General features: G+C 38.2%; 1 protein-coding gene across 4 annotated transcripts in view; it reads left to right on the plus strand.

The window, feature by feature from the left end:
- kcnq5a (potassium voltage-gated channel, KQT-like subfamily, member 5a) overlaps positions 1–12,369 on the plus strand; it is a 587,467-nt gene that overhangs the window by 454,131 nt on the left and 120,967 nt on the right. For all 4 annotated transcript variants that reach the window (XM_051919603.1, XM_051919604.1, XM_028820254.2 and 1 more), the window contains exon 4: positions 214–389. In XM_051919603.1, coding sequence (XP_051775563.1) covers positions 214–389 — 176 coding nt within the window. The remainder of the gene's footprint in view (positions 1–213; positions 390–12,369) is intronic.

The raw sequence follows: 12,369 nt of genomic DNA on the forward strand, positions 1-12,369 counted from the left end.
AAGGTTTATAGGGTCATTATTGTCATGTGCACAGAGTACAGTGAAATTCTCACTTCTGTGTGCTAATCTAAATACAGCACATCATCATCCTGCCTGGTGCCATGATTGGTGTGTATAAGTGTAAGCAACACAATGATCTGCTGTCCTATTCAATTCAAGAACATGCCATCAATGTATATACTCATTAAAGATCAGGCTCTCTGTGTCTTTCAGATATCATAGTCCTCATTGCCTCTGTAGTAGTTGTGTCTGCTGGTAGCCAAGGCAATATCTTTGCCACATCAGCACTGAGGAGTCTTCGATTCCTGCAGATTCTTCGAATGGTGCGGATGGACCGGAGAGGAGGGACATGGAAGTTACTTGGTTCTGTTGTCTACGCTCACAGTAAGGTAGGAGCATGCATTGTAAATTTACATACATTTTTGTTACACATTTTTCTGTCATGTGGTGTGGCTATGTTGAGTTTTTTTTTTTTTAAACCTTGTTGAGAGGTTTACTTACCTGGGCAGTGACATTCATGTCTCTGGTGACTCTTCCTATGAAGTCAGTAGACAAATTGGGAGAGCATGGGGGGTCATGAGGTTGTTGGAAAGGGGTGTGTGGTGCTCCCGATATCTATGCAAAAGGACAAAGGTCTAAGTCTTTAGAGTCCTGGTGCTTCCTGTCTTGCTTATATGGTTGCGAGACATGGACGCTATCCAGTGACCTGAGATGAAGACTGGACTCCTTTGGTACTGTGTCTCTCTGGAAAATCCCGGACTGGACTGCGTGTCTGCCTGAGGGGTTGTAAACCGGGATCCCGAGTTGTTTCGTTGTGTGGTGGGTGCGGCAACGCACTGTACCAGTGCATACTCCCCAACTTGACTTGACTTGACTTGCTGTGGCAATGCCCTTCACTTGCATTTTGTCTTTGGTCCTACCTTTCTTTCTGACTTGCATGGCTTTGCCCATGCTGTCCTCATCTGATTTCTCACCAGCTGTATCTGCTAGTTTGATTTGTATGGTCAAAAGCATCTGCACAAGAGAAGGTTTGTCAAAGGATGACAATGGCAAATAGAACATTTTAAATTATAAAAGTAACTTACTGTCTTCATGTTGCATTGCACTCTGTCTGTTTTTACAATTAATCATGTCTCTTTCTATCAAAGTGTCTCCTGATACTCAGTAGCAGCTCCTAAGCATACACTACTCCTCTAGTTTGTTACACAATTGGAGTCTGTCATAGGCAGACATAGCCTGGTTCTTGTTTTATTTTTACCAGCTTTCTCCCTAGGTTTCTGTAAACCCATTACATTTTTTGGCTTACTTGGTTCCGGATCCAAATGCATATCTCTCATTGATGGTTGTGTCTACAGATCAGGGGCCTCATGTTTAAACGGTGTGTACGCACAGAAATGTTGCATAAGAATGTTTCCACGTTCAAATCACGATGTATAAAACCTACACTTGGCGTAAAGCCACGCACTTTTCCATGGTACCTCATACCCTGTCGTATGCAAGTTCTCCGCTCGGTTTTACAGACTGGCGGCACCCAGTGTCAAAGCAGTGCTACTGTTCCTGTGTGGTTACCCTTTCTTAGATCCACATCCACGACGGCGGCTTTATCAAATACACTGAAATTAACCGCATATCATTCGTAAATTTAATGCATCTGATTGTAATTAACCTGTAACAATATAATGGTCCACAGAATGGTCAAACTATTCTAAATACCATAACCGCTTTAGCGTTGTTACTCTCATTGCACCTTCTTCTTCTTCTGTCAACTGCTCCCGTTAGGGGTTGCCACAGCGGATCATCTTTTTCCATATTACTCACACTGCACCACTCGGAGTATTTATATCACTGTATCTGAGTGTGAATCACCGATCTACAGCGATCGGAAAGAGAATTATTGGTATACAGCATCAAGCACTAGCTGCCTCAGCCATTCGCTATTTGAACTGGTCTCATCCGACCAACGCTTCACAGCCTTTCCTGTTCAGACCTCGCGGTTCACAAACAGTTTCATCCCAAGAACTATACACGCACTCAATCAGTCCATCAAGTGCTCCTTGTAGAACTGTTTGTACTTGCAAGTTACCGTGAGGTAATTGTACTTATGATACAGTTATAATATTGCACAACCTGAGCCACTGTATAAAGCGCGTATTTACATATGATGATGATATCATTTTTAAGATGAAATGCAGCAAAATATGTTGATTATATTATACAGATAAAACTTTAACTTTAACTACACGGTGCCACAACGCTAGCGAGCTTGAGCTTCGTTCACAGTTTGTTCCTGCCTCGTGCTGTTTTCATGCTGTGGCTGGCGCGACACTGGAAGGACAGATGGATAGAATAATTAAACATTATGAAGATATTTCGATGTTCCTTAAAAGTTTTGAAGAATCGGCGTTCTAAGCTTACAGGTGGCTTAATGTCTATTACAGAGCTGATTGTGTGGCGATTGGGTATTTGGAGAAAGAAAAGGAAGGACAGGAATTGGGGGTTAGTACATTTGAAAAATGCAGTACGTCTGTAATAAAGCATTTCAATGAAGGTCGCGCATGGCACAGCAAGCATCTTGCTGTAAGACATGAACAATCACTGCGCCACCGTGTTCCCATGTTTAATAACATGCTTTAACTCATATCATCATGAAAATGATATCACGTATACTTCTCAGTATTTTAATTATTCAGAGAGCTGTAGTATTACGAACGTAATGGATTCTGTGTCCTGTCGGAGGAAGAGCACGTAGTGATTCGGGCACATAGAGCACATATAAGATCAAATACAAAACAAAGCATTTAACGTGCTACTTTAGTTACGATGGAATTTGAGAAACTAGTAAATTAAACAATTTTAAGATGAAGTTTATGATGTTCTACTTTAATGACAAAATAAACTACGTGATTAAAGTGGAAATTTCGAGATTAAAGTTGACATTTTGTGTTTTTTTCACACTGTGTGCCTAATTTTTTTCACTGTACCCTAATAAGCTTTCATATGACACTCAGACGGTGGGCTACGACTCGCCTTTTCACGCCAACTTTGATATGTAACAACTTTTTTATTTCGGGCACTCTGCAACTTTGTGAACTTGAGCTTTCGAGTTTCTCCAACACGCTATGTCACTCGATCAACTTCCTTTTGTAGCTTATATAACTGTTTAAACCAACAAATAGTACGTTTTTCTTTGCCTCCATTTGGTATTCGCTGAAATTCTTATATTTTCCCCCGTGATTTTCCCATTGTCTTTTCACAGAACGCTGGGCTTAAGGACTATTTATATTGATTTGCATATTCAAAGAGGCATAATTCTGGGAGGAGTTGGGGCAGAACACCAAGCGCATGCACGTGCATTTATTTCCACGCTGAGCGTGATTTATGTAGCGGAAGAATGCGGAAGTTGGCGAACGCACAGATTCCTGCATCTGGATTTTTCTGTGCGTAAGCACATTTCGGCTTTTGTGCTTACGTCATGTTATAGTGCGAATTCTACGCACGGCGTTATGCATGAGGCCCCAGGTGTACCTAATCTTTAGTTGTGCTCCCAGTTCATGAAACCTTTTGGAAAGATCTCCGAGGGAAAATCCTAAATGTAATTGAGTGAAATACAAGGAAAAAAGGCTCATCATAATAATTTTGTCAGATTAAAACAGACTTATTATCACGTTCCCATTAATAAACTAAGAATGAAGGTCATTTTAGTGGTGACAGTTGTGCATACAATATATTATACAAAAATAAAGTACAGTTTTAACATTAATTGCATTAGGCAGTTACAATATCTTGGACTATTTTAAAAACATCTTGTAAGGGAATTCTACACTTTTTTCTCAACAGGAGACTAATTATTATTCTGCTACTCCAGGCCTCTGAAGTTAACAGCCCAATATGACGTTCATTGCTAGAGCGTAGGTCATGGCAGTACATCCATATTCATGCAGCTGGTTCTCTTGAGAGGAACTCTAACCTGAAATGAGGTCAGGGTGTGTATTTTTACAGGGATGAAAGAGGGAAAGCTAAAATAAATTTGTACGTAGATTGCTCATTTGCAGAAGTGGAGCCTTAATTTTTTGCCGCTTTCAGAAGTCAAACAACAATTAAATACTTATTAAATGCTGTACCTGAATGTAGTGGGTACCTTGGAGGTAAGTGGAGTAATTGAAGTGACTGATTCTTTGTTCATAATTGAGAACTGCAGGGCATCTGGCTCCACTACAGGTTAATGCAAGAGGACTCCATGCTGAGAGGTTAGATTAGAGATTTGTCACGCATTTGGAGTGCTGATCGTGTCTCGTATCAGAAAACCATTAAGGAATGCTAAACACTTAGAAGTATGTGCTTGTTGATGCTGACTTATAAAATACATTAATAACATTTAACAGAAAAACGGTACATTTTAGCTCACCTGACATTCCGGTCTCATCTCAGCTGAGTAGTGGCATGTATAGGTCACATCAGGTGATGGGTTTTTGTGTGCATGTGTGTTCATAAGAATTAGTTATGTTTTATCTGGTGCCTCCTGACTCACTGTTATGAGAAAAGGTGTCTAGGTATACAAGATGTCAAGCATTTTGCCCCCCCCCCCCTCTTTTTTGCCCTCAAAAACCATCATTTTTAGGTCATTTTGGATCATATTTTATGCAGGAAATTGCTCCCTTATGATAAACAGTGAACCAGTAGGTGTCTTCAGCAAAAATGATCTGAAGGACTTGAAGTTGTGCAGGCCACATCAACCAACCCCCTGCAGTTCACACCCTAGTGGGACATGAAGGATCAAAGTTACTCGTTTTCACAAAACTTTGATGAAACGGGGATCAGTAATATTGAGATGTGGATTGTCATTTTATGCTATTTCGAGGTTCCTGATCATGAATATGATCATATTTTTGATATTCATTCTGTACTTGTTGTCCCAGCCCTCTAAGAGCCCCTGCAAGAAAGTTAAAAATGTCACATTTCAAATATACTGTAAGCATGTGAGGTGTAATTTCTTATATGTTCTTGATGCTATTTCTTATATTGATCCTTAACCAGGGATCTAGTCCTCTATGTACCTTAATCAGTGGGTGAAAAATGACAAATTTCTATTATAATTGTGCATATTTTGACTTTACAATTTTAAGTTGAAATGCACATTTTAATATTTCAAATATTTGACAGAAATATTTTTGTCTATTATGTACTTCTACCTCATGATGTAAATCATTTCTTATCAACATCTGGAACTGGGGCAGCTTATGCTAATTCAGACTTTTTTGTCCTCATTAAATTTGTTCTGCTTATTGTACTGGGAGGTAATTTTGATCTGGAATGTCAGTGCAACTCTCAATATGTTGGCGTTAATACCCAGTTCAGACAGGTAATTGTATAAAGTTTGTATGTTTCCTGCTCTATTCTCGTGGGTTTTATTTAATGCATTTTAGTACTTTTTTATTTCACATCGCAAAAGATGTGTATATTCATTAAAATAACTAGCAAAGAATGTGCCTTAAACAGATTGGTGTTCCAAAGTTAAGTTCTACATTGTGTTCAGTGCTGCTGAGATAGATCCTGAATACCTCCAAGCCCTTAAGACAGAAAGATGTCCTTTAAATGGATTGTTTTAATGATGTATATGGTGTCTCATGTAGGTAGAACCCAGGAATCCCTTCATTTTTCCCACTTCCTTAATTCTACTATTAAATAATGAGGTAGGCTGGCAGTTTAGTTTAAGGTGCTGGACAGTAAAACACACAGATGCCTATTCAGTCTCCACCACTGAATCACTATTGTTCCAAGCACTCTGTTTTGTGCTTTCAACGTTTAGGTCTTCTAAGGTAAATAAGTGCAGAAATCTATATTGATAGCACAAAGAATACATTCCGTTTCTATTTTAAATACAGTACTGCCTTCCGCAAATCACACCATCACAAAACGGTTTTCAGTACACAAAGGAATATAACAACTGCTACCTTTTGATACCAAATCTGGTGAACACTGCACATTTTGTCTTTGCCCACCACAAGCTGTTCTACATCATCATCTGCTGCATTGTCTTCTATATTAGTAATGTTAGGTTGTGGTTGCAGTGTCACATTTTGCTTGTACCTTTGAGAACTCTCATTAATAGTAGTTCTTGGTTTCCAGTTTCAAGTGCAATGGCATGATAATATGAACCGCTTCAGTACATCTCCAGAAATGTTAAGTTTATTTCCCGGCTCAGATGTCTTGTCCATGTCCTTCCATCACCTCACATATCTCAAGATGTTCATTTTGGATTAACTGGCAACTCTAAATGTGGGTGTGCGTGCCCTGCTGGTGTCTCACTTAGGGATGACTCCTGCTTTGCTTCTAATATTATTCAATAGTTTCTAACTCCCTTTGATAATGTTAAAGCAAGGGTAGGGTTTAGAAAATGGACAGATGGATGGATGAAGATAAATTGCACAGATAAGAATGTATACTTCAAGATATCAGTAAATAGAGTAGTAGAATATTGTATAATATGTCACTTTTGGTCAGACTATTCAGATAACATCTGGACTATTTAATTTAATTTCACATTGTAGTCTTCACTAGAAGCAGTTTTATGGGATATGTTTTAGTCTGTTTAGTGTGAAATCATGTCCCAAAAAGTACACTACTTGATAAACAACTATTGTGAGAAATGTAGAAGACTGTTAGGTAAATTCAAGCACTCTGTATCAAAAAACAGATTTCTTTGTCAGGACTGTTCAGGGAGAAAAGTTTTTTGCATCTTATTCCAAATTCAGCTGTCAGGAAGCAGACTTTTGAAATGCTTGACTTCATTTAAGAAGGTCTAAACTCAGATTAGCTCTTTGGAATTTACAGAGACACCATTAATTTCTCAGTCGCAATGCACGGCGGCTTTGTCACCTGGGCATCAATTCCCCCAGACTAAACGGACATGTTGTTCAATACTCAGAAAAGCCCACTTATTGAAGTCAGTCACACAATGAGCAGTGTAGAAAATCTATGTTATGAAAGCGTATTTGTTTCCAGTTTCTGAAATGCTATTGCACATCTAGTCACAAGAACATGAGGATGCTTGATGTTATACATAAGTGGTTTTAGTGGAATAATTGAATGAATGTGGGTTTTTAGCTATCCTAATTTTTTATATGAATGTTGTTCATGCCGCCCTCTGCCTTTATATGCTAATTTTACAGCTTATTGTGATGGCATTCTTACTTGGTGTGTCTGCCTGAATTCACTGAATGTAAAATGTGAAAACACTAAGCATTTTATTTCTGTATTTGTCCTTCAGTTTACCAGGCAGTCATTATTGAGAGTAAAAACTAGCAATTTTTTCTGGTGGCTGAGCAGTTTAACATAACACAAATTGTTTATAAGTAAAATAATAACCAAACAGAACTTTTACTTAAGTTGTGCAGTGTTATTGGGACTTGCAATGAAGAAAGTCAGCAAAGTGAATGACATAAACAGATACAGAGCCCACCTGCCTGTTTTCTTGGTCTTTTTCTTCATTCATTGTTTAAGACCTTGATAAATATGAAAAACATTACATAAACTGTCAGTTAATTGATGCAGGGAATTTGTCTTTGTTTAGTAAAAATAAGGGAAATGAAAATAATGAACATTAGTAATTTTTGATGAACACGTCAGAGTCAAAGTAAATATTATTGTCATCACAACCATATACAAGTTATACAGCGAGATGAAATGTAACTCCAGGCTCACAGTGTACACATAATGCAAATAAGACCAGACCATGTATACAAACAGGCAAAACCATGCAACCAGTGTGAGGTTTTTTTATGGTGGCTGGAGTGCCAATTCTGCCACCAACCCCTCAGGTTTTTCCCTGCAGGTTAGAGGGCCTACATGCAGGGCTGGATAAAGATTAACGTCACACCCAGGACAGAGCAATTGCAGGTTAAGGGCCTTGCTCCAGATGGCAAAATAATGAAGAATCCATGAGAGGGGTGAGAAGGATCCTGTACAATGCAGCAGGCCTTGCAAGCACAGCATTTGGAGAATGTGTCTTCCAAGGAAGAGAGAGGCACCCTGATAATATCCTCCAAGGACCTCACTATTCTCTGCTGTCATTTATGGCTGGAAATGTTGCAATTTAAATACCAGGCCATAATGCATCTGTATAACATGGTGAGAATGGGAGAAGAGAGACTTGCTCGCTTCAGTCACCTCAAGAAGTGTAGTCTCTACTGGCTTTTTTAGTAAACAAAGTGGTATTTTTAGTTCATGTGAGGAGTGGTGGCTCTGAGGCTAGGGATCAGAGCTGGCAAATGGAAGACTGCTGGTTCTAATCCCATAAACACCAGAAGTGACTCTTAACCTGCAATTGCTCTGTCCTGGGTATCACGTTAATCTGCTTCCAGCCCTGAAAGGAGGTCCTCCAACTCACAGGGAAAACTTGGAGGTTGGTAGCAGGATTGTCACTCCAGTCACCATTAAAAACCTCACACTGTTCCAGTGTGGCGCTGAGGGTCACCCGCTGCACTCAGGTCCCAGTCCAGGTGATTCATTGTGTGGTGGGTGCAGCAACATGCTATCAGCACATGCTCCTAACCTCTCTGAGGTCTTTAGTTATGTGGAACAAAATAACTGAATATAACAATGTAGTTTGCTTTGACAGGCAGTACTGTTTTCCTAAAATTATAAATGATAATGCTGGAAATCCAAGAATGTTATTTTCAACTATTAATCGATCGTCTTTTAAGCTCAACTCACTCAATGGAATACCTCCTAAAAACTACTAGTGAAACTTGTGAGACTTTAGCTATATTTTTTAAACACAAAATAAATATTAGAAATAATATAGTTTATCCCCTCAAATATAATCCAATTGAGTCCCAGCATGTCATTTTAAGCAAGTTGAATTCTTTCAATGGAATAGATTTACTTAAAGTATGTGGAATAATTTCTCAGCTGAAACCCTCCACCTGTGTCCTTGACCCAATACCAACAGTCTTTTTTTTAAAGAAGTCTCTAATGTCCTTACCGATAGTGTACTTGACATAGTGAACTCATCATTAGATACTGGGGTCTTCCCCAACTGTCTAAAGAATGTATTTGTTAAACCCTAGCTCAAGAAAAATATCTCGACTCCTCTGTCTTTGATAATTTTAGATCAATTTCTATCCTGCCTCTCTTAAGTAAAATTCTAGAAAAGGTAATCATTAAACAGCTAAATGATTACTTGATTCAACATTATTTTTAATAAGTTTTAGTCAGGTTTTAGTACAAACCATAGTACAGAAACTGTGCTGGTTAAAGTAGTAAATAATTTGTGGATTAATGCAGACAAAGGCCGTGTATCTGTTCTTTTTCTCTTAGACTTGAGTATAGCATTTGACACTATAGACCACTGTATTCTTATAAATTACCTTAGACAATGGGTGAATCTTTCTGGCAGCATCTTAAATTGGTTTCAGTCTTACTTACCAGGTACAAAATTCTGTGTGAGTTGTGGTGATTGTACTTTGGAGACCTCTGATATTGTATATGGTGTACCACAAGGATCTATTCTGGGTCCGCTGCTTTTTTCAATGTACATGCTTCCATTAGGTCAGGTTATCCCTGATGCTCTTGGCCCTCTGATCCAATGTGTTCGCAGTATTTCTGATTGGATGAGTAGAAATGTTCTCAAATTTAATAAGGAAAAAAATAGAAATCTTAGTGATTGGCAAACATGGATATAATAAGGACATTACAAATTAACTTGATCCATTATAGTTAAAAATAAAGATGTAGTTAATTATTGACTTTGACCTAAACTTTAAATCACATATTAACCAGATTACGAGAACTGCATTTTTTTTCACATAAGGAATATAGCAAAAGTTAGACCCCTTATAACTTTACAAGATGCTGAAAAATAACTTCATGCTTTTGTTTTTATTTGACTAGATTACTGTAACACACTCCTCACAGGACTACCTAAGAAAGACATCAATTGGTTACAGTTAGTGCAGAATGCAGCAGCCAAAATCTTAACTAGAAAAAGAAAATCGGAGCACATCTCACCAGTTTTTTCATTGTTACATTAGTTGCCTGTGTTGTTCAGAATTGACTTTAAAATATTACTAATGGTTTATAAAGCCTTAAATAATCTTGCTCCATCCTATATTGTGGAATGCCTATGCCCCTACACTCCAAGAAGTGACCTTAGATTTTTGAATGGAGGTCTTCTTATAATTCCAAGAGCCAAGCTTAAAAGAAATGGAGAGGCCTTGTTTTGCTGTTATACACCTAAAATTTGGAATACTTTACTGATAGAAATTTACTAATACTGTGGAACATTTTAAAAAACTGCTAAAAACCCATTATTTTAATTTGGCTTTTTCATATCTACATTTCAGTTATATTCCTTACAGACTATATGGGTAGTCTGTAAGAATTATCATATTATTCAAAGATCCACATCTATACTAATCTCTGTTATTCTCTGCTGTCTTTTCTGGTTCTTTCTGTGGTGGTGATCTGCACCAGCACCACATGATCAAGGTACCATGCAGCACCCTGAGATGATTGAATGAAGGCAGGTATTTCATCTGTCCATGAGACCAACTTCATCAGATCCTATTACAGTGGAACCTCGGGTCACGAACGTCTCTGAACACGTACGACCAAAAACTTCGCCAAACTTTTGCATCTGTTCTCGACCACACACTTGAGTGACGAACAAGCCAGTTTCCCTTCCAGTTCGTACGTGCCGGTGATTTACGCACGTGTTCAGTCTCTCCCTGTACCTGTACAGTACATTGTTCTCGGTCAGACGTGCATCACGCAGAGGGACTTTACCTCAAAACTGTAATCTCCTCTCAACCCAGTTCCTCCTCACTTCCTTCATGCCAGAACTCGACTCATGCAAGGTTCGTTTTCTTGGTTATGGTTAGTTTTTGTATAAATTACGGATTTTTCAAATGTTAATTTTTTTTCCCTGTGCTTAAAATTCATTAAAAAAAGTGTGTACAGCGATCGGTTTGTAAGGCTATTAGCGTGAACTCTTGCAATGTTAGTTTTCTCTGTTCAAGGTTTTCTCAGTGTTATTCAATGTTTTTACATATAGTTTACTATTACACTGTGCATTCTATGGTATAATTAACTATTTTTGTGCTTAAAAATATTTAAAAAAATATATTTACATTCAGCTCGTACGGTCCGGAACGGATTAATTGCATTTACATACAATCCTATGGGGGGAAATTGCTTCGGGTCACGACCAAATCGGGTTGCGACCAGAGTTTTGGAACGAATTACGGTCGTGACCCAAGGTTCCACTGTATGTGAACCATGAAATCAAAGAGACCTGATTTAGCAACATTTATGTTAGGTACAATGCCCAGTGGGGGCTGGTCAGTTTTTTGGCATTGGAACCCCTGCAGATTTTTTTTTTTCATCTTTTCTATCCTCCCAGGCATCTGGCCTTACCTTGTTTTATCGTTACTTATTCTTTAATATTATTGCCTAATCTTAATTATTTTTTCTTTTCTGTTTGTCATCTTCTAAAGCACTTTGAGCTACATTGTTGTAAGAAAATATATGTTGTTGCACCCCAGGGAACTTGGCACTTTTTACAAACTCCACAACAGGGCCATTGATGCATACTGGGATGTGGTCAGCTTGTTTTTTTCCCCTGAAATCAACAATTAATTCTTTAGTCTTATCAGTGTTGAAGGATAGATTGTTGTCTCGGCACCAAATGGCCAGCTGTCCCATCTCCCCTCTGTATGATGACTGGTCAGCCCTGCTTATCAAACCTAGCACAGCGGTGTCATCAGCAAATAAGAGGAAATTAGAGTTGTTTGTGGCTGTGCAGTCAGGAGTCAGCATGGAGAAGTGCGGAGGACTGAGCATACAGCCCTATGGATAAGTCTGATGAACTGAATGTTATCCTGTACTAGGTCACATGTTTTATCTTATTTGTATGGGCAGTAAGATATAACAGACTTGTTTTAGTCTGGAATATACTGTATAGTTTATTGGGAATATTATGACATAATTCTGTATTCATTCAAAACTTATTAGGTATCTGAAAGATTGTTAGTTGGATAATTTTGAGGGCCAGATCTGCTGCAATTCACTTGTTCAAACAGTACTACACACTCTTATTAAATTTACTTTTCTAAGGAAATGACTTTCCTGCTTCTGTGCCTTTTGGATTTGCCTTCAGCACTCACGACTGCCTCTGACATTGGTTTAAGGTTTAGTATTCAGTAAAGTTCAGAAATAAAACATGACATTTTCCTTATCAGTAACATTCAAATCGACAAGAATAAAAAAGACATACAGACAAAGATGAAAAATTTCACAACGTAAAAAGGATTGGAATTTCAGGAGTGGTTTGTAAACATCTTTAAAATGATTATACTTCTTGATTTTCTG

This window comes from Erpetoichthys calabaricus, chromosome 15 (assembly GCF_900747795.2).
Source record: "Erpetoichthys calabaricus chromosome 15, fErpCal1.3, whole genome shotgun sequence".
Taxonomy (NCBI): Eukaryota; Metazoa; Chordata; class Cladistia; order Polypteriformes; family Polypteridae; genus Erpetoichthys; species Erpetoichthys calabaricus.